At 34.7% G+C, this 24,334-nt stretch overlaps 1 protein-coding gene across 6 annotated transcripts in view; it reads right to left on the reverse strand.

Moving 5' to 3' along the window:
* TRPC4 (transient receptor potential cation channel subfamily C member 4) overlaps positions 1-24,334 on the reverse strand; it is a gene marked incomplete at both ends in the record, with an annotated part of 155,934 nt that overhangs the window by 109,596 nt on the left and 22,004 nt on the right. For 5 of the 6 annotated variants that reach the window (XM_080719987.1, XM_080719986.1, XM_080719985.1 and 2 more), the window contains one exon: positions 5,565-6,083. The exons of the other annotated variant lie outside the window; for it this stretch is intronic. In XM_080719987.1, the coding sequence (XP_080576113.1) occupies positions 5,565-6,083 (519 nt within the window). The remainder of the gene's footprint in view (positions 1-5,564; positions 6,084-24,334) is intronic. 6 annotated transcript variants of the gene reach the window in all.

The raw sequence follows: 24,334 nt of genomic DNA on the forward strand, positions 1-24,334 counted from the left end.
TTTATTTATTTATTTATTTATTTATTTATTTATTTTACTTTGAAACATGTTCTCACTAAGTTTCCTAGGGCCTTGCTAAGTTGCTGAGGAGGGCTGAGCACCTGGGATCCTCTGGTTGCAGCCTCACAAGTACTGGGATTCCAGGGATGCTCTAAATTAAATATATTGAAATCAGTACTTCCTGAATAGTCTAGAAATATACTTTATGAAATGCAACTTATAGTTTAAAAGGATATCATGGGAGTAAACTCTTATTCCTATTCTTTTTATAGCCATATAATATATTTTGTTTGGGGAAGATGGTCAGCTCAAGGGAAATAGGCTACTTGATACTGAATGAAAGAAATTCCAGAATAACTATAAGAATACTGTTTTATTTTTTCTCTATTGAAAGGAGATGAAAAGAGAAAATGCAAATATGATTTTTTAAAAAACGTATTAATTTTTTTTGTGGGTCTGGGGATGGAACCCAGGGGCATTCGACCTCCAAGCTACAACCCCTGCCCCTAATTTTTATTCTTTCTTGTGAAGCAGGGTCTCATTAAGTTGCAGAGGTCTTCAGTAAGTAGCTGAGCCTATCCATGAACCATGATCCTCCGGTCTCATCCTCCCAAATGCTGAGATTGCAAGCATGTGCTACATGCCTGGCTAAAAACTTAGCTTTTAAAATATATTACTTGCAGGGCATGGTGGTGCATGTCTGTAATCTCCATACTTGGGAGGCTGAGATAGAAGGATTGTTTATGGCTAACCTCAGCAACTTAGTGATGCTCTAAGCAACTTAGCAAAACTCTATTTCAAAATATAAAATAAAGTTGGGCTGAAGAGATTGCAGCTCAGAGGTAGAATACCCCCAGGTTCAATCCCTAGCAACACACACACACACACACAAACACACACACACACACACACACGCAAAATAGGTGCCAGCTTTATGTCTTGCTAGTAAACATGGGTAAATCCAATAAATTTGTACCACCCATGGTCATACACAGTTGGGAATCAGGTTCAGGGCCCAAAGAGCATGCTTCAGGGCAATTAGACAGTGAGAAAAGTTAAAAGAACACTTCTGTTTCTCCTCTGTTTTCATATGGGAAACTCCCCATCTTCCAAGGTCACTAGCACCTTCTTAGATTATATCTCACGGAATTGGAGATCCATTGATTCCCCAGACACTAAAGAAAAATGCCTAGTCTTTTTCTGTGCCTGAATTTGGTAATATAGATTAAAAGACAGAAAGGATGGCCACCAGAGGGATACATAAATAACACTATCTTGCACCTGGATCTGTTTTGCTGGAAGAATGTAAAGGATCTGAAGTTCCTGTTAAAATTCAGTTATGGAAGCAAAGGTATCGAATGTAACCCTTCTGGCCACACTAACAGATAAAAATTTGCCAAACTACCAGAGCTCAAAAGAAAAAAGTTATGTAAAGATTCTTCAAAGTCCTGTTAAATTAATTCTGTATTTAAAATAATTAGGCTTTTTTAGATATTGATCTGCTTTTGATAAAATTTTACAAAAACAAGGCTAGAAAGCAGTATTTTACATTTTATTAAGATAATTTCCTTTTTCCTGCTGTCTGTACTTTCCGTATCTTAAACAATATCATTTTATGTATTTGTGTTCTGAAAATGTACAGAATTTCTAAAATACAAACTTAAGAAAACTCTTTACTAAGCTAATAGTATCTCAATAAAACTGGGAATAATGATAACCCTATCATTAAAATATACTTTCTATATAAATATATGTTAATATACAAACATGTATACATATAGTAATAAACCTATTATTAAAATATTATTAAAATATACTGTTTTTATACTTGTGTGTTCATAATTTCATTATGACCATCTTCTTTATGCAAAGATACAAATTGTATCTGTTGTTCCTTTTAATTCTGTTTTGTATTTTCCTTATAAAACTGTATAACTTTTTGCTAATGGTTAATAAAAGTACAAAAATCAGTGTTTTGAGATGATAGTCAACCTGTAAGACAGCTTAAAAAGACTGATGAAACTGACCTTCTGGTCAGTTAGAGAATAATCAAGAAATAAAAATCTAAGGAAGAATATCCAATATTTTTTTCTTTGCCCTCCTAGGGCAAATAGGACCCAGAGAATTTTAAGACCTCATTAGATGGCCCTGCAATTCTGGTAAGTCATCTGACTCTCAAGCAAGAGGATCATGAAGGCCTCAGAAACGGAGCTACCAGCACATATCCTGCAAAAAAAGAGCATCATCAAAGAGGGAAATAATTCCTATGCTTTGAGGGAAGATAGATGGTCACTAAGACCATGATCTGTCCTGGTAGATGGCACAGCTATTAGAGGTAAAGCCTCGCCAAGTCCCTAAGAATAACCCCAAGGAGCTTTAACTGACTTTATCAGCAAAATAATGTTAGAAAAGCATGTTTTCACAATATAGGGCAACCTACTTGGTCTTGAACATCCAGAAGAACAGTATAACCATAGACAATGTGCTATTATATCGGTAACAAAAAGGATCTGTACTTTCATAATGGTGCTTCTACCTTTATACTCACAGAGAAGATAAAATGTAACACCAACGCTCAAAATCTTCTTCCAGTTAAGTCCTTCTAAGATGCTATGAAGTTAAACGTATTGCTCTTGAGCTTTATTATTTATTTATTTATTTATTTATTTATTTATTTATTTATTTATTTTGATGGTACTGGGGATGGAACTCTTCTACTTCTGGGCTACACTGCCAGACCTATTTTTATATTTTTTTATTTGTAAACAGGGTCTCTTAAGCCAGCAAGACTGGCTTCAAACCTGCGTGTTCCTCCTGTCTCCACCTCCCAAGCATGGGGATTACAAGCATGTGCCACCACGCCTGGAGCTCTTGAACTTTTATAGTCCAGAACCACCAAACACTAAAAGGGAGATTCCTATTTCTGTAAACTTCTGGAGAATCTGTTAGTTCTTTTCAAAATCCTATAGACAAAAATCATGTTTAAAGTAAGTTAAACACAACATACTTGACTTTTTTTTTTCAGATTTTGTGCTATAAGAACGTCTCTCAATGTTATAAACAATGAATCATGGTCTATGACAAATGGGTTGGTTACCAGAACTCCAATTTAAAATGCTAAAAGTTAGGTACCCAGAGATAAAGGGTTGTGAAAAAAACATTATGGTAAGATATCTGGGTTATTGCATAATATACTAATACGTCAGTTTTTCATGTAGTTTCTCACTGAGCCACCATGAATGACTTTGAACCAGGATAACCAGGTCCTTTGGCCCTCCAATTACCGATAGTTGTGAGAACAACACCTCATTTGAAGAATTCCTTCTTCCACAGTGTTCTAGATCATCCACCTGGCAGACCCTGGCTGCAGTACTCTGGTAGCATCCCCTACCAGAAGCAGTTAGGGTGGTCATAGCACCATCTCTCTAACAGCAGTTAGGGTCACTTCATCAGAGGGTGGATATGAGGCAGGGCAGAGGACCTGGGAACTGAAAGAAGGCCTCCTGTATCTTCTGTGAGGTGAGTAGGGAGGTAAGATACCAGTGGGTGCCAGGAGATCAGTGCTTACCAGCCTACAAGATGACAATTAAAAGGAAAGATTGAATTGGGCAAAAGACATTTTTTCCCCAAGACTCAGTTCTGACCAATCATAGCAGAGCAAATGGGGAAACTCAGTAAGGTCTAAAATCTCACCTCCCAAGAGCTTTGTGGTTAGTCTCTTTCAGGGACCCCCTCACATTAAGAGGGGAGCTGTTTTGCCTTCTATCTTTCCCTGACTTAAAATAAGCTTTCATGTTTTTTATACCCTTGATTAATCCTTGGACTTCATTTGCTAAAGTACACTGGACAAGAACCTTAGAAGAGAAGAGATCCCTGTTTTAGTCACATATGAAAGTCATTCCAGTTCCTTTAATATATTAGGTTCTTTAGCCATAAATATAAGAACCTAAGAAAATGAGTTAATACTCTTGACATCAACATAAACTATAGTATATGTGATTTTATTTATTTATTTATAAATAAATAAATTTTATTTATAAATAAATAAATTATTTATTTATTTATGTGGGGTACAAAGTTTGAATTTATGTCATCCTACCTCTGAGGTATACCCCTAGCCCTTTTATTTTTTTATTTATGGAATAGGCTCTAAGAGTCTTGCTACATTGCTGAGACTGTCATTAAACCTGTGATCCTCATGTCTCAGTCTTCCAAGTATGGAATTATAAATGTGTACTGCCATGCATGGCTAGTATATGTGATTTTAGAGTCAGAGATACACAAAAGAAACTGTTTCCTTCATTGTTTAGGAAAAAATCATGTCAACTACTTTCAAATTCCCATTATAACTTAGTTCAACTAGTCAAAAAACTACAGAAGAAATGCAAGGATGCAAATTTAGTTATGTTGAGCCTGAGGTAATTAGCAAGTAGCAATAGACGAAGAAGTCAGGACAATATGACAAAAATCAAGGCCAAATTTAAACTGAGTATGTTTTTAAATTCAGAAGTTTCTCTCTCTCCTCTCTCTCTCTCTCTCTCTCTCTCTCTCTCTCTCTCTCTCTCTCTCTCTCTCTCTCTCTCTCATTTGAGTTTAGAAATGTTGTTCTTGGACAGATAATTACTGTCATTTAAGAAGATAGTCTCAACTACTTAGTGAGGCTCTTTGCAACTCAGTAGGACCCTGTTTCAAAATAAAGAATAAAAAAATAGGGCTGGGAGTGTAGCTCGGAGGTAGAATGCTTCTAGGTTTCATCCCCAATACCAAAAATTAAAAAAAAAGAATAAATAGAGAACCAATGCATTATGGAGATAGGAATCAACAATCTTTTGAGAACATACTTGAAAACAAATTATGATGAAAACACAAAACAGTGCTGGGTGATATGCCTGGTCTTTGGTTTCTTTGTTAAATACTCAAATTTGTGGAAATTTCGTGGAAAAAGTATTATTTCCCTATAATTGACTTTTTTAAACTACTTTTTTTTTTTTACAAGCTAAGAAACTAAGCAAGATATGTAAGAAGTTTCAATAGTTTTTGCTGCTGGGTTAAAGGCTTTTCTTGTTTAATAATTCTAAATAATATATTATTAATATAATACCTTATATTTTGCTAAGAGCTCTCACACACATCCACACATTTTACACTTCCAATGAACCTGTGAAGAAAATATCTCATGTTTATATACACTCATATTAAATATTATAAATATTAAGTCCATTAAGTAGATGAGAAAACACAAAGAAATATCTGTGGGATCCTATAAATTTGCATGACTTATAAATGGCAGAGCTAGACCTCTCTGTCTGAAGATTTTAAAATCCATTACTTTTTCAATATATTACAATAAGCATGTATATTTTAACATAGAGGCCAAAAACTATTCCACAAATATTAAACAACTTATTATCCCCCTTGATGTGAAGATAATTATTAATCTGGCAAACAATAAGTGTCATTCACTCAAAGATGAATAAAAAGTAATGTAAAATCAAAAGTAATTCTATGAGTAGCCGTGATTAGATTCTAAGGCATTTTGATGGTCCCAGTGTGGCCACACTCACCTCTTTTTGACGGTACTTAATGGCCAGTTTTAGTCTTGCAAGATCATTTCCACTTTGCTCTTCGAGCAGGCTATTGTCATCTCGGTAATTCAGAATGATTTCCAGTTCTCTGGAACTTCTTGTCTGATCCAAGAGGTCCTTTGCAAATTGTTTACACTGTCGGGACAGCTCCTCATACTCGGATTTGAATTCATTTTCCACCTTGCTTAGTTCCTGAAGCTCCCAACTTAACTGAAAGGCTGTGAGAAAAGGATCTTCGCTTGACAGTGCAATGAGAGAGGGACTGGCCAAGGCCTTATAAATGTTGAGTCTGGACCGAGAGTGGCGGAGGCTGTCCACGTCGGAGCTGGACACACATTCAACACAGTTGCAGCGGACTTCATGCGGTCGGGGCACTGAAACACCTTTCTGGACCAAAAGTTTTATTATCTCATAATTATTCGTATGGGCTGCCAAAATGATTGGTGTAATGTCCGGAGTAAATTCAGAGAACTGCTTATCAAGGAGGATGGGAGGCACCTGAACAAAAGAACAAAGAAAAAATGATGAATATTTATTCACTTTTTGGATCTTGAGAATTTCAAACAGCTTACCATAGCAATGTTGAGCAAGGTTCATAAATCTTTTCCCAGGTGTTTGCAAGAGAGATATGTCTTTTTCACTCAAAATGCAAGAAAGTATTAGAGAAAAAAAATCACCTTTGACTATTATGATACATTAGTCTTTCTGTAATCTGAATTGTGACTTTTAAGGAATCTTAAAATTGGTACCTATAAAAACCTTTTGCTTGATAAGTGTTCTTGCTTCTGGCTTATATTCTAATAAACAATCCCAGAGATGTTGATTTCCTTAAAAAAGAAAACAAGAAATACACTAAAAATAATTAATAAATTGCTTTAATTCTGAGTTTTATATTCTGCTTCCCTAACATTCAGCTTAGTGATTAAATGTGGCAGTATAAATGGGCTAGCCTCATGCTTTCTTTTTGTAGTTATTTCTTTCTAGAATATTTTCCAGTATCTATTTCCAGCATATTTTTCAGGTGACAAGACATGCTCCATTTCTAACATGATTGTTTTAGAAATAAACAATCATTGAATCTGGTTACTAGTGTGAATTCCCATTGAGTCGGGTCACCAATAAGTTTATGCGTGATTGCCTTTGGGCTGTACTCTAGGGACAGAAATGATAAAAATAATAAAAGCCACGATTTAGCAAGAATTTATCAGGTACATAAACCTTTGCATTTTCTTATTAACATTTTATAGATAGCATCCCATCAGGATTTAAGTGGAAGACTTGTGATTTTAACCCACATACATCTGTCTGACATCCAAGTCTCTGACTGTTGCACCATACTTTGTTGTTTTACCATTTTTGTTTAATATTTATTCTTGCTGACAGTCATGGAAGCATCTCTGAAGATAAATGCTACATAAAGACAAGTTAAATAAGCATGGCAAAAATAATAAACAAAGACACTGGTTTCATTAAAACATGCTGCTGGTGAGCTAGGCATGGTGGCACATGCTTGTAATTCCAGTATTCAGGAGGCTGAGCCAGGAAAACCATGGGTCATGGACAGCCTCAGCTACTTAATGAGGCCCTTTGCAACTCAGTGAGACCCTGTTTCAAAAAATAAGAATAAAAAAAACATAGGGCTGGGGGTGTAGCTCAGAGGTAGAATGTCCCTGGGTTCCATCTCTAGTACTGCAATACATAAATAAATAAATAAATAAATAAATAAATAAATAAACAAACTATTTAATTAAGATAAATAACTAATAAAATAAAACATGCTGCTGGTAGAATATGAAGGAAAGCACAAAAGAAATAACAAGAAGACACGCATGTCAAGAACATGACATATGTAAGGACAACTCCTTCCACTATCATAAAGAAGAGGTATATCTTTTACAATTAGACATTTAAAACATATGCTTTTGGCTAGCTGTTTAGAATATTCACTGTTTTTCTTAAGAAATACTAAATAAAGACTGAAGAGATGAAATGACCTATTAAAGAGCTTAAGATATGCACAATCATTTGACAGTGAAAATAGTACCCAAGACTATTTTAAAAAACGTTTATAAATACTAGAGAAACTAAACTGCCTGATGAGAGAGAATTTTATATTTTAAGTCTTTTTAATAAATAGTTTATTTCATTTTGTGGTGTTGGTGATTGAACCCAGGGGCATTCTACCTTCGAGCTACAACCTCAGCCTGATTGTTTATTTATTTTTTTATTTTGAAACAGGGTCTCACTGAGTTGCAAAGGGCCTCACTAAGTAGCTGAAGTTTGCCACAAACCCAGACTCTCCTGTGTCAGCCTCCCAAGTACTGGGATTATAAGCGTGTGCTATCACACCTGGCCAATTTATTTCTAAAGTAAATATTTTTCATTTTAAAGATGAAATAATTTGAAATCTAATTAAAATTATTACAAAGAGGAAATTTTATTAATCAAAACTTAATAAGAGATAATCTTCAATTAATTATGGCTTATGTTAAACATGTAGGAAAAACAAAATAATATATGTAAATAAGTTCCTATGACAGATGTATATTAAATGAATGGCAGATGTAATTTTATGGAATTTTCCAGATTTAATACAATTTTATTCTACATTTGTATCTTTTATAAAGCTGTCAACAATTTTAAGATTATTAAACATGACATACATTTTTGCAGAATATTGCAGAAAACCTTATAAAAATAGGCAGCTATTAGAAAAAACATCTCTCAGAAAAATGTCGGTGTCATAGTTTTAGACAGATAACATAATACATAATTGATTAAAATATGTGAGAATACACCAAGAAAAATGTTCTGCTTGTGAGTTTTAATCCTCAACAAATCATTGTGAATTGGAATTTTTAAGAATTGAATATTTCTATTTATTTTTATAAAAAACTCTTACTTTGTAAAACATTTCTGAATAGAACTATGATATAGGTCTACCAATATAAGAATAATTAACTGGTCATAATTTGGAGCCTTCTCTTTCCTAAAATTATGCTTTAAATTCAACATTATATATTGTCTATACCACTCATTACCTGAAACCCAGCTGGTTACAGATCACTGGACATTGGGAGCTGTTTATGTTTCCTCTGGTCCACACAAGATTCTGCTGGGACCCTGATGCACTTGACCAGGCAAACAAGAGTGTTCACCCAGGTCCCAGAGGCAGTTTGGGTTCCTCTACATTCCATTAAACAATAATAACAATATTAAAAAAAATATAAAAACATTGCCTATTATTGAGTGCTGCCTGCATGTTCACACCAATTATTACATGGTGTTTGAAAAGTCATGGTTTTCTTATTCTGTCATCACGTTGACATTTATTACTGTTATGATTTGGATCTGTTTTGTTCTCCCCAAAGGTTCATGGGCTGGAGCCTTGGACCCCAGGGTGTCTGGAGAAGTGGTGGTACCTTCAGGAATTGGGCCCAGTGGGAGGCAATTCAGTAACAAAAGTACTGCATTCATAAATGAATTAATGTCTTTCTCAAGAGGCTGGGGTAGTTTTGTTAAGATTGGGCTAGGTCTCCTGGGGATGAGTCATGTCTCGCAGGGCTGGATTGGTACAGGAGAGTAGGTGTTATAAAGCAAGTGAGTCTGCTTGCCTCCCACCCACCTCACTCATACCTGCGCCCTTTCTGCATGGGGCTGTTTCCCTTTCACTTCTCCATCATGAATTGCTAAAGTGTGAGGACTGCTAGAGCAGTTAACACAATTACGATGTTAAACTTCTCTTCCCCAGAACTGTGAGACAAATAAACCTTTTTTATACTTATCCAACCTCAGGCATTAGACAACACAAAAAGCACAAAATGGGCTAAGACAATTACAAAATTATGCCTTTTCTCCCTTTTATTATTTAATATTACTATAGACCCATGAATTATTTATTTTAGAAAACATTATAATACCTTACCTTTATTATACATTTTATACTTATGATCAAAAGCATAGCATACATATAGCAAAATACAAATATTAACATATAATAGGGTAATTTTTTATTTTTTGGGGGTACTGGGGATGGAATCCATGGGCATTCTACCTCTGGGCTACACTCCCAGACCTTTTTATAATTTTTATTTGGAAACATGATCTCTTAAGCCAGCTGAGGCTGGCTTTGAACCTGCTAGATCCTCCTGTCTCAGCCTCCCAAGCGCGGTGATTACAAGCGTGTGCTTCCATGCCTGGCTTATAATGAGGTAATTTTTAAATGTTAATGTTACTCTAGCATATTTTGGAGTTCAAATTAGAATGGTTTAAGATGGGTGAAGAAGGCTGGTAACCATTATATTCTGAATGGAATAGGAGTGTGGCTCAGAGGTAAAGCATCCCTAGTACCAGAGGAAAAGAAGAAGGAAAAGGAGGAGGAGGAGGAGAAAGAGGAAGGGAGGAGGAGGGGGGAGGGGAAGGAGGGGGGGGGAAGGGGAGGAGGAGAAGGAGAAGGAGAAGGCTGGGTGTGGTAGCACAAGCTTTTAATCCCAGTACTTGGGTTGCTGAGACAGGAAGATGGTGGGATCCTAGCCAGCCTCAGTTAATTAGTGAGGCTCTCAGGAAATTTAGTGAGACCCTATTTTAAAATAAAAATAATTAAAAAAATAGATCTGGGGGTAGAATGCCCGTAGGTTCAATCTCCAGTACTGAAAAATAAACTTGTTAGAGGAGAAGAGATGTTTAGCCCAAATACCCTGGCATTTCTCTGGATTCGAATTTCAGTTTCCATAATACCCATTTTTCCTAGGAGAGAAAGATGAATCCCAAAGTTTAAAGATACTGTATTAGAAGCTGGAGCTTCTAATGTCACATCAGCAACTTCTTAGATTTAATGTGTCCTTTCACAAGGACAGGAGGAGGGGGGGAGGGAGGAGGAGGAGGAGGAGGAGGAGGAGGAGGGAGGGGGTAGGAGGAGGAGGAGGAAGAGGAGGAGGAAGAAGAGGAGGAGGAGGGGGGAGGAGGAGGAGGAAAGTTACATATGTAACTTTCACAAAAGTTACATATGTAATTAAGGCCAATGGCCCTTCTCTCTCTTTTCTTTCAGTTGTTAGAATAATAGATTTTAAAAAGAAACATCATTTGTTTTATAGTGTGAGAATACAATGCACCAATAAAAGTATATATAAAATTAATGGTTTTATTAATTATTATTGTTTTAATTACAAAAATTTATGGGTTAATGGGAGTGGGAAGGTAGCTCAGTAATAGAGTGTTTGCTTAGCATGAACAGTATCCTGGGCTCAATCTTAGCACTACAGAAAAAAATTTATGGGGTATAGCATGATAATTACATACCTATATACAATTTGTAATAATAAAGTCAGGGTAATTAGCATTTCTATCTCCTTATGTTTTAAAAAATCATTTTTATGAACATGAAACACTCTTATACACTTATAAAAAAAAAAACAGTATATTGAAGAGGTACTTTTTGCTGATGTCCTAGGGAAGGTTAGATTGCCATCTCAAACTATTTCCTGGCCTGGAAGAAGGGCAATACTGAGGTCAGGGAGGGCAGAGAAATGCTCTAACTCAGAGATTCCTGCTCATTCAGTAGCTGCAACTAACACATCCATAGGTGGATTATCAGCTTTGCTCTTCATTAAGTACCCAGAAATGTAAGGAAATTTTTATAATTTTAGATATTTAATTTCAGAGCCATTTAGAAAACACAGAAAATGAGCTTTCTGCCCTTTTCTCATGCTTATTTTCAAAATTGTCTAGTCTCTGTCTCAGTTACTTTTCTTTGATCTTCAATATGTAATTTTTCCTTTTGTGGTCTTACTATGACAGATGGAGAACATATTTTATAACATGTAAAATGCATAGTCCATTGTAGATACTCAGTAGCTATTAATCTCAAAATGGTTTTGATAAAAGCACATTTTCTGAGTTTTTAAATTTTCCATTTGACATAGTGAAGGACAGATGCGTTTATAATCAGCAAGACTCTGTAGATGAAAATAACAATATGCTTGACTTACTTTACCCCAATGAAATCTATAGATCTAAAAATGATACCCTCAGGCAAACACATGCATGCACATGTATACTTACATTACTAATAAACAATATGCTCCATCCATTTAAAAATTCAAGTTATTGAGTTACATATTTTCCCACTAATAAGATAAAATTAAAAGAGGTTCTAATAGCTAATAAATGTTTGCTTTTATATTATATAAATGTAAGGTTCCTCTGCCTCTTTTATTCTTTCTGTACTTTATGAATATTTATCCAACATCTATTTCTCAGTCTTACCAGGCATTAGTTACACCACTAACTGTATCATTGTACTATCACATAGCACTACAAATTATTGACATACACGAGGAATCCATGAGTTGATTGCCAGTCTCAGAATTTGTCCAAATGATTTAACTAGAAGTAACTCAATACCAATCTAAAGCATATATTTTTCATTTTTAATTGGTGTATTGTATTCATACATAATATTGTGGTAAAAAGCTTGTATGGACATATATGTACACATCGCCCATTTAGCCCCTACCCAATTCCCACCCCATTTTCTCCCCATCTCTCCTTCCCTTGCTTGGCTTTAATGCTTGACGTCATTAAGTTTAAGTACATTGTGTGCTTTAGAGAATTTCCTTCTTCCCCCCTCCCATAGAGTTCCTCCTATGATCCATTTCTCCTTAGCTTTCACATATTAGGGAAAACATCCGATTTCTTATTTTTTGTGACTGACTAATCTCACTTGGCATATTTTTAAATAAACTATGATATTTAATTAAATATGGTAATGTCTATTTGCCACTAGAATTTCATGTTTGAACTAGTAAAACTGAAGTATGAAATTTTAGAAGAAAAATTCACCCCAAAATACCTTCATCCAATTTAAGGGGTATTTCCTTACATTTGATATATATTAAAATAGGTTTATTAGCTGGGCGTGGAGGCTCACCCTTGTAATCCCAATATTTGGGAGGTTGAGACAGGAGGATTGTGCAAGTTCGAAGCCAACCTCAGCTACTTAGTGAGGCTCTCAGCAACTGAGTGAGACCTTGTTTGTAAATAAAATAGAAAATAGGTCTGGGAGTGTAGCCCAAAGATAGAAAGCCTCTGGGTTCCATCCCTAGCACCACAGAAAAAATAAAAAAATAGGTTTATTGATCAAAACATTATTTGCATAATATTGTTTGATGCATTCAAGGTATGAGGCAAATCCATATCCTAATCTCTTTCTCTCTTTCCCTCCTTCCTCCCCCCCCCGCGTGTGTGTGTGTGTGTGTGTGTGTGTGTGTGTGTGTGTGTGTATTTTGTTCCTGGAGATTGAACACAAATATACTTGAACTGCTTAAACAAAATCAAGTGTCTATGAATGAATAAACCAATAGATGAATGGATGAATGAATGAATAAATTAGGTGACAATCCTATTTAAGCAACCCAAACTATTATTTAAGGCCAAAATATCTGCCTCAAAAGACTAAACAACATGCAAAATTTCTTATTCAGAAAAAAAATACTGGTATCAACATAGGGTTAAGGATTCAACATTATGTTCACAATTGGTTTATAAGTGCAAAGGTTCTTCTGTCTTCTGATAATTCTGAGTGGTTGCAACTTTAAATGCACTAAGAGCCTGATCTGACATCTGGTAAAACCCTGATCCAGAAAATAATTATGAAAAGCAGATTAAAGGGAACTGGCCACCACTACATACATATGGCTTGACTCCAGGGTTCTTAAATATTTGTGTGGTATGTGCTCTTTTGAAAACTTGAGGCAGCGATGGACTGTAATTAAGAAAGAATATTATTTCTAAACAAAGTGCAGACTATTATATAGGAAAATATTTAAATATATTTAAGATGTATTTAAAAATACATACATGAGGTAGTAACATATGCTTACTTATTAATGTAGTCAATAAAAAGATAAACTGGAAGGTAATTAGACTAATTTTGAAGTAATGAGCAGTAAACAAATATGTAATATATATGCTATGACAGTGACATAACAGGTAAAGTCTTAGGATTTTACCATCGACTAAGACACAGCACCACCATCAAAATTGAAGTTTTGGTCTATATTCTAACTAAAAAGAATTATATACTTCATTGAGAAATGAATAAAATAAATACGTAGTCTTTCTTTTTCTAGTTCATAGGTATGTTTGATTTCTATTATATTTCTAACTTAAGAAGGTCTTCAATTCTAATTAGACTGGAATTAGATGATTCAAATGAGATTTTAAGCTAGAAAGCACTAACTCGATTCTTGTTTTTCAGGAGAGGTAACTAGAAAATTAGACTCTCTAGAAAGAAAATAAAGCACTTTGTTTGCATTTTAAAAATAAATTTTTCTTTACTGAAAGATAGAATGTTCAATGATTACAAGTGTACTAGAATATAAAGTGCCACTACACATTTACTTCATCCACGGAAAGACTCAGAATACTATGTAAATAAAATAAATTTAAGGAAGAATAAAAACAAATAGACAAAAGACAAAAACGAGGCATGGAAAGCAAGGAAACTAAGAAATAATGGGTAAGTAGAAGGTTCACTAGGTCTTTGTTTAAAACAATGAGGTACTCATCAACAGATAAATGCATAATGAAAATTTGGTATATCACACAATAGAATTATATTTTGCCATAAAAAAGAACAAAATTATGTCATTGGCAATCAGTCTCAGAAAGTCAAGGGTCTAGTGTTCCCTCTCATATGTGAAAGTTAGCGAGAAAATAAGAAACAAAAGGGACTCCAGATAATAGAAAAGAGAGACCGTGTAGTAGTGGAAGCGGACAGGGGAGGGGAGAGAAGAGAGGATAATTAAGAACTGATGAAGGAAACATTTCAAATAATTCTATGTCCATATATGAAGGTGTCACCACCAATCTCAGTAATATGTCCGGGGAGGGGTGGGTGGCATGGTGAGTTCTGAAAGACACTACATCAAGACCTGTGTGCACTTTGAATCTCACTATAATTTAAAATTACAATGCACTGATAAAAATATTTTAAAAATAATAAAAATAATGAAGACATGCAATTATATATGTGTTGGCAAAACCCCAAACTTTCAAGATATAAAAATAATCTATTTTGTATTTTTGTGGTGCTGGAGATTGAACCCAGGGTCATTCAACTTTTGAGATATACCCCCAGCTTGATTTTTTTTGTGTGTGTGTGTTTGTGTGTGTGGGTCTGGTAATGGAACCCAGGGGCATTCGACCTCCGAGCTACACCCCCTGCCCTATTTTTTATTCTTTATTTTGAAACAGGGTCTTACTAAGTTGTGGAGGGCCTCACTAAGTAGCTGAAGCTGTCCTCAAACCGCGATCCTCTGGTCTCAGCCTCCTGAATGCTGGGATTACAAGCATGAACCAACATGCCCGGCTCCCAGCCTGATTTTTTATTCTTTATTTTGAAACAGAATCTCACTAAGTTGCAGAGGGTCTCACTAAGTAGCTGAGGCTGACATAGGAGTAACCCAGATCCTCCTATGTCAGCTTCCCAAGTATTGGAATGACAAGCATGTGCCACTATGCTTGGCTGAAAATAAAATTATTTAAGTCTCCCAAAATATAGAATAAGTATCAATATAGAATAATGCAACTGACATCAAACATTTTTATCTTACCCTCATTAAAATCTGCAAGATAGCATAATTATGTCTCTAGGCAATTGTCAGTAAAAGAATGAGACTTGAGCATGATACTTTCAGTCATTCTCCTACTAACATTAAAACATATATATTTGTGGCTATGCTTGATTTCAGAAAGTACATATCTCTTATGTTCTTTTTTATTTTTTAAATTTTTTATTGTTGCATTGTAGGCATACATCTTAATAGAGTACAAGATGGTAGAGGCATATATGCACACATCACTCATTTAGCCCTCCCCAATTCCCACCCCACTCCCTGCCCCTCCCTCTGTCTCATGTTTGGCTTAGTGATTGACTTTTATATGTTTATGGATGTGCATCATGCTCATTAGGGAATTTCCCCCTCTCCCCCTCTCATCCCTCTCACTTAGGTCATCTTATTTGCTCATCTATGGTTTCTCCTTCCTTTTCGTCTAGACTTTCTCCTATGACCCTTTTTCTCTCACATGTTCTATAGAAGCAAATATTCCAGAAGGAATATAAGCAGTTATTTTGTGAATCACCTCCAGATAAGTGTGAGAAAGGGAGAAAATATTGAGGCATAAATCTTGCAATATTCAGAGTTAACTCAAATGATTATTTATATTTTGCCTGGGGTCTAGGAATATAAGTGATAAGTAAGGATATTTGAAGCAGAAGAAACCATAGCTTGAAATTTAATTTGAAACTATTTCACTGAAGCCTAGGAATTGAGTAGGATTTAAGGCTGAAGAAAAAGAAACAATGCATTTTTATTTCAGCGAATCTCGTAGGCACAACATAGCTTTTCAATAATTGAGTGAATATGTGGGTCTCTGTCTTTCAATTAGAGACAACTGGCCTACTCATAGTGTAATAATAAATATTACTGAATTATGGTTTTATATTATATAATCATTGTTCACTTACTTTGATGTAGTTCTTTAGTATTTTCAACGAACAAGTAAATAATTGAAACTAGATACAAAGAAAAAATCCTCTTCTAAGTAAATGTGATCAAAAGAAAAAATCTAACCACAAAAATAATTGTTAGCATGTTAAATCTAAGAGGGAAAAGAACAAAACCGTGTAAAGGCAGGGTTTATTTCAGAAATATACATTCCTTTCATTATTATGATATTTTAAATTATAATTCTTTACAACATATATTTTAATGTGACAATACTGTATAAACACCAATGAAATGGTGTTTGATAAAATTGATGGCTGCTCCTAAATGTAATATGAATTATTTCCCAAGAGTAAAAATTCAAAATAAAGAATAAAAATAATTTTTACTAAAATTATGAATAAGACTAAAATGTTTATTCTTAGATTTTCCTATATCATATGTTTTTTAAAAAATTTTATTGGTGGATTGAAATTATACTCTTTAGTGAGGTTTAGTGTTATACAAACACAGGCACATGCACAGCACTTGGTTTGTTTTCTTCCACACCTCATCCCCTCCTCCCTCTCCATGCATGTAGTAATCATGTCTTCACTGTCAGAGTATTATTCGAAGTGTTTCCTTCCACAATCCCTCTTTTTCCTTCCTTCTCTTCCTCCTCCATTTCTCTTCCAGTATTCTACAGGTCTCGCTACACATTATTTATTCATCATGATTTGAGTTTCTACTTAGGGCAACAGGATTAGAAAATAAAAAAATCAGTAAAAATATTAAGAAACATCAACTATAAAAAGTTTAAATACTTTTTGCTGCAATATAGATTAAACTGGAAGACATTATGTTAATTAAAATAAGTCAGGCACAGAAGGACAAATACCCCATGATCTCACTTATTTGTGGACTCCATACTAGTAGATTTTATACAGGTACCAAGTAGAACATAGACTATCAGACTGGAGAGGGTGGCGGCAAAAGGGGGGATGAGATGAGATTAGTCAGCAGGTACCAAGCTACAGTTAGGAACAATAAGTTTAGTGTTCCATTGCAAAGTAATGTGACTATAGCTGACAATGTTATATTGTATATTTCAAGATAACTGAAAGAGAGTAATTAATAAGGCTTAGTACAACACATCTGCACAAATATTCATATTTTTATATTAGTAATATAAGTTACAAATGAAACTATTATATGCACAATTTAAAAACAGGTATTATTAACAGTGAAAAAGTATGTAATAGTTATGAATAAATTAAAAGTAAATGAAATAAATTAGAAGAAAACTAAAACCTAATCATTGGTATTGAATAACATCCAAATATGGGAAGATATTATGATATTATGTGCTAGGAAAGTTAATATTACAATTATGGCAGTTTTCTTAAAATTAGTCTATTTAATACAATTCTATTAGAATATTTTCATTTTATATTTAGAATTTAATGCAATTATTATATTAGTATAGATAAATTATTCAAGATTGGCTAATATCATGAAAGTAACAATATAAGCCAAGAATAGAGCAAGCCATGTGAACTACTTGAACAGAATTTTATCAGTGTTATTAGTTCTGATTACATATGGGACTTTCTTATTTGAAAAGTGGAAAAGCAATTCATTTACTAAATGCATTGAGATGATTTTCTATCCAAAAAATCAAAAGTAGCCTTCTATTGTACTTAATGAAATAAATTGGAGATTAAGTAAATATTTAAATAGATAAACAACATGAGTTAAGAAAAGAATAAGGAAAAGTTGTATACTCCAGTGTTAGGATGGATTCTTAAATCAAGTTTGGAAACACAGAATGGAAAACTACATATTTTATTATATAATTCTTGAGTAAAATGGCCAAAGATACCATATATAAACTCAAAGATAAATTAATAAACTTTAGCAAAATACATTTACAACATATGAAAAACACTTAATGTTTACATTACACAAATAGACCTGTAAACCTAAAAAAAACTATGAGCAACCCAATGGATAAATAGGCAATTATAAACAGATATCTCACAAAAGAAGAAAATTAAAGATTCAGAAGCAAAAAACAATGATTTTTCTCTTTAATAGTCAAGTAAAAGAAAATTAAAACAGTAAAGAAAGGCAATATTTTTGTTCATCATAATGCCATATTTGAAGAGTTGTGGGCCAGGCGCCCTTATTCACTGAAAGTTAGATATGTAAACTATTACAATCTTTTGGAGAGTATCTGATATTTATATGAATCCTAAAACCTATGGTTTTACAGTGGGAGCCCTTGCTGCACAAAGGCAGGAACCTTAAGAATATTCCTTGCACAGTTGTTTCCTATTTATCCCTGGAGTCTGCATCCATAGATTTAATCAACTATAGAAAAACCATTTGAAAAAAAAAAAAAACAAAACATTTGCATCTGTATCAAACAGATTCAGACCTTTTTCTTGTCCTTGTTCCTTCTATAATACAATATGTTTATTTGCATAGCATTTACATTGTATTAGGTATTATCAGTAACTTAGAAATAATTTAGACTATATAGGAGGATATGCATAATTAATATGCTAATACCATGTTCTTTTCCATAAGAGACTCCAGCATCTGCTGATTTCTTACCCCCAGGGGAACTGGAACTAATCTTGCATGGATACCAAAAGAGGACTTCATATTTTATCAGTATTTGTCATGATAGAAATTTGGACATCATTTAAATTTTTTCTTTCTTTCTTTCTTTCTTTCTTTCTTTCTTTTTTTTTTTTTTTTTTTTTTTGGTGGTACTATGGGTGGAACTCAGAAGCTTTCTACCTCTGAGCTATACTCCCAGATCTATTTTATATTTTATTTGGAAACAGGGTCGCACTAAGTTGCTGAGAGCCTCACTAAGTAGCTGGGGCTGGCTTCGAACCTGTGTGATTCTCCTGTCTCAGCCTCCCAAGCGCCGGGATTATGAGCATGCACCACCATGCCCGCCCATTTAAATATTTATGATTATTTAAACACTAGTTGAGAATCTATATTAAATACCACTTGGTATTTTCATGATATCTTTGCATGCACATGCATGCTTGCGTACCTCTGATATATATGTCCAGTTCTATTTTATATTTTTTTACTTTGAAACAGGGTGTCACTAAGTTGCAGAGGGCTCATTAAATTGCTGAGGCTAAATTGCAAACCCGCAAAACTCTTGTTTCAGATTCTAAAGTACTGGTATTACAGGCATGCACAAACAATCCCAGCTTCCTAGTATGTTTAACTACTTATTTGATGAGCAAAGACCATTGCAAAATCAGGACAAGTCTAGCTGGGCGTGGTGGCGCACGCTTGTAATCCCCACTGATTGGGAGGCGGAGACAGGAGGATCACGCAGGTTCGAAGTCAGCCGCGCTGGTTTAAGAGACCCTGTTTCCAAATAAAAAGTATAAAATAGGTCAGGGAGTGTAGCCCGGAGGTAGAAGGGCTTCCAGAAACCCCAGTACCACCAAAAGAAAAAAAATTACTTTGTACCACATTCCAATTTGAATTCTATGCCCAGATTATTTCAGCACCAAACTTTCCATTCACGGTTTTCTCTTTGTTTTGTACCTTTTTTTCTTCCCATTTATTCAATTATACCAAACACTCAGAAAACAGTTCAAATATTACATTTTCCATGATGTCTCTTTTGTAAACTTGAAGTATCATAAGCTGCCTTCTCCGCCTTTAATGGAGGCAGTAGAAAGAAAAGGCATTGTTATTTATCTAAAAGAAGAAATATACATTTTCAGAAAAGAAGTTTGTGATAATAATGAGGAAAGCAAGTGCATACTACACAATTCTTGATTTCCTTGTCTCCATTAAGGGTTCTTCTTATAAAATTCCTTTAACTTTACCCAAACTTTGGATGGTGGTGCATGCACTATAAATACTAATACCCTACTATCAATGGACATTTTTCTTAATATCAAGGGTAAGTTTTATTTTGCATAAGACAAACTAACATTCATTTTCAATTGCACCTGCTCTATTTTTTAATATAAGCCTACTTAAAGTCTACATTGAATTAAAAATATCAGCAAAGAAGACAAGCATGGTGGCACATGCTTATAATGTCAGTACTTGGGAGGCTGAGATAGGAGGATCATAGGTTCAAAGCCAGCTTCAGCAATTTAACAACACTCTGTTTAAAAAAAAATTAAAAGAGGTAGGGGTGTAGCTCAGATAGAACCCCCTTGGATTTAATCCCTAGTACCAAAAAAAAAAAAAAAATGTACCGGCAAAGAGATATAGGATTAATTTGAAAAAGTGCATGAGGCACACTGATTAACTCTATGATAACCTGGGCGACAGATTTACTCACAAATATGAGGCATATTTGAGCCACAGGAGCAAGGATATGACAAAATCATTTTAACTACTTGATGCTGTAGATGCAAATATAGTGGAGTCTGATCATAATGACATAAGCAGCCGCTAACAGGTATGACACGCTCTCCATGGGCTATGCCTTATGCTAGGAGTTTGTTGTGCCACTGTTTAGTTAGTTTTCAAAATCAATTTTGGAGATAAATTTTATGTCCTTTACATAAATGAGAATGATAGACCTCTGAGGATTGAAATATCTTGTGCATGGCACTCAGAAATCAACACAGCTGCACTCCAGAGTCAACATCCTTTGCCTTCTAGGTGAGGCAGCTGGGATATCCTGAGAATAGTTCAGGCTTCACGAGTAAGAAGCCAGGCTTCACATCCTGCCTCCGCCATTTTGAGCTGTGCACAAACCACAGAGCCCATTAACTTCTCTGCGTTTTTTCCTGTTTTCAAAAGTACACATTTATTTCAGATATTTCTCATTATGAAATAAAAACTGGAGAAACACAGAGCAAAAACTTGGCCTAGTGAATTCCCACAGGGCTGTGGTAAAGATTAAATGTGAAAGTGTACTGTACTCGATAAATCTCTAAATAACAGGGAGGAACTAGTGTGATGACAGTCCTGGGATTGTTTCTTTTTTTTTTTTTTTTAAAGAAGAAAACTGGCTTTTTCAGTGGTTCCAGATGCATTTGTTTCTTCTCACATAAACACAGTCCCAATTATAGTGCTTGATTCATCTTAAAGGTAGAACAATAACTTCCTGCCAGGCCAGTTTCTTAAGTGTAGATGTCAGGGTTTAGAATATATGCTTTTTGCTACTGAAAATTTAAGCAGTGCATCTCCTGAAATAGCATCTGATTCTTTATTTGAACTGCTATAGATATATCCTAAATAATAATTATAAAATATTAGTTGTATCTTAAATAACTAGAGAAATGTGTTCAACTTCTAAGGAAACAGCTGACATAGCAATGTTAAGTCATCACTAGCTTCAATGAGGCTGATTCACTTAAGTAATATGAAAATTATTATCACCAACTTCCAGGTTATTTAGTTCACAAACTTCATTTTAACTTAAAACTATTATATATATATTACATTATATACACATATATATTAAATTATATATGCATACATATATGAACATATTAATTACATTAAAGGAGAGTTAAATTACAACTAAATACAATATGTATTTTTTAAAAATATGGGAAATAGGTTTTTTAAATTTAATTCCCTATAAATTATGAATTATACACTAATTATATCTAAAAATTTAGTTTTCATTTCATTTAACCATATTTATCACTGTTATCCTTTTGAAATTCACTGGTCCTTTAATTCTATGACTATTTCTTCTAGAAGTAGTGTGTAGGCATAGGTATTAGCTGTCCCATTAATTACTTATAGCTTTGGGAATGTTATCTAGGTGCCCCTTAACCCCCTCACACACAATCCAACTTTAATTTTCTCATCTGTAAAGGGGAAATGATTCTAATGTTTACTTTTAATATTCTTTTAATGCTAAAAGCAAGTTAGATATAAACATGTTTGTACCTGATAATTGATAAGGCACAATCTACTCTGATCATTATAAGCATGATCACTCATGTTCTCTGGAAGCTCTTTCTCAGTGTCACTGGGGTTCTTTCTCCTATTTATCTCTTGAACACTGTTTGTTTCCAAAGATAAAACTTAAGCCCAGTGTTCTCATTCTTCGTGCATATATTCCCTGCATGACATTAGCTGTTCCCTTTGTTAATTATTGTCTGTTTATAACCTCTCAACAACTGTGGAGTCCCCATTTTATGTCAGTCATTCTTCAAAGTTTTGGAAGGATAGCAATCTATACAGCAGACAAAATTCGTACTTTCATTCCACTTAAATGCTAGAGGGAAAGGAGAGAAAGACACATGACATGAGCCCACAAGTGAATGAATGGATGTCAAATAAGAAACGCCAGATGGAAAAATGCCATGAAGGCAGAAGAAACAAAGAGTGCCAGAGACGAGGACATATCGCTGTTCTAGCTAGGAGGTAGGAGGTATCAACATTGTACAAGGAAGTTTGAATGGGAGATTGGAGAATGTGAAGAATTCAGCCAAGCTTACTTCTAAGGGCTGGGCATTCCTCTGAAGAGGGTACAGCAAGTGCCATGATCCTGAGACATGAGGACGATTATGGTTTGGGAAAATTTGATAAGAGTACAGTGCGTGAGTGGCAGAAGATGAAATTAAGGATAAACTAAAGTACCGCATCTTTTCTCTCCTATGCGAAAGCTAGAGACAAAATAGGAAAGAAGAGAACTTCAGAAAAATGAGAAGAGATACCAATAGCATGGTGAAAAAGGATTTTAGAATGGAGGAAGGAAGGGAAAGAAGAGGGGTTTGGGGAAGGAAACAGGCCAAGTGTTGTTGTGTGCCTATATGAATGTAGCACTATGAGTCTCACTATGATGGGTGATTACAGTGCACCAATAATAGTTTAATTGAAAAAGAAGCAGTATGGGCCATCAGATGCAATTTCATCTTGTGTGTACATTGTGTGTGTGTGTGTGTGTGTGTGTGTGTGTGTGTGTGTTACTGATTGAACACAGAGCCTCATGCATTCTAGGCAAGTGCCTTACCACTGAACTATACCACCAGTCCCTCACCATATATTTTATATTTTTATTTTGAGATAGGTTCTTTCTAAATTGCTGAGGCTGGCCTCAGACTTGAGGCATTCCTATTTTAACCTGTGTAGCTAAGATTATAAATATGTGCCACCAGGCCCAGCTCAATTTAATCAATTTCAAGAACTCTGATTCTTGTTTCTAGTGAGATAAAAAGGCTTTGGAGCATTTTGAACAAAGGGATGACACTATGTGACCATTTTAACAGAATCTTTATGGCTGTTATATAGAGAATGGACTAAAGGGCACAGGCAAGGGAAGAAGGACAAATGGACAAGTACTATAGTAATCAAGGCAAGAATTCTAAAATACCGAGAAAGACTGATAGTCCAATATTGGGTATGTTATGAATGCAAAGCCAACTGAGTTTGTTGATCAGCTGAATAGAGTCATGTGAAATGTCACATCACAAAAGAGAGATCAAGAGAAATATCTTAGGCTGCACAGATGGTGCTGCAACTTGAGGTACTGTGACTTAATGAAGATAAGGATCTGGTTTTTCTATGTTCAGTTTGGCACAACATTAGAAATCTGGAGTTCTAAACTTGACAGTCATCAGCATACTAATAGTATTTAAAGCCATGTGCCTGAATGCCATTTACCAAGTGAGACACTGAGTGTAGGGAAAAAAAAAAAAAAAGCTAGAAACTTGAATTTTCTGGCATTTAAAAATGTAGACTTTGAGGAGACAAGGAAGGTCCTGTGAAGGATATTGAGAAAAAAAGACAGTGAAGGAGGAAAAGAGTGTGACTTTGTGGAATACTGAGACATGTTTTAAGGTAGGCCGGTAGCTATACTGGTGGAGGTATGTGGATATTCTCTCATGATTGATTCTATTTTTTTTTTTTTAGTAGAATAGAAAACAAGGGGGATCGCCTGAGAGAGAAGAAGGGAGAAGAGCTGCAGACTTGTTTATCTCAGGGAAGAAGAGGAAAATGAAGTAATCATGGAGGGAAGTGGGAGAACTTACAGACCTATAAAATGCAGTAAGATTTCTGGGCACCACTTACTATCTATTTGGAATTAATAATCATGCTTTTTAGAGTGAAACTAGTTTAAATATTTATAGGCATTTCTTCAACCTTCTTTAGTAGAGAACAGAGTAGGCAGGGATTGGACTGAACTAGAAATGGACTTTTACCAGATAATGTTAGAAAAAAAATGTGTTATTTGCCCATTACCATAGCAAATACCTGAGACAATCAACTTAAAAAGAAGAAAGGTTTAATTAG

This window comes from Muscardinus avellanarius, assembly GCF_963383645.1.
Source record: "Muscardinus avellanarius genome assembly, chromosome: 2".
Classification (NCBI taxonomy): domain Eukaryota; kingdom Metazoa; phylum Chordata; class Mammalia; order Rodentia; family Gliridae; genus Muscardinus; species Muscardinus avellanarius.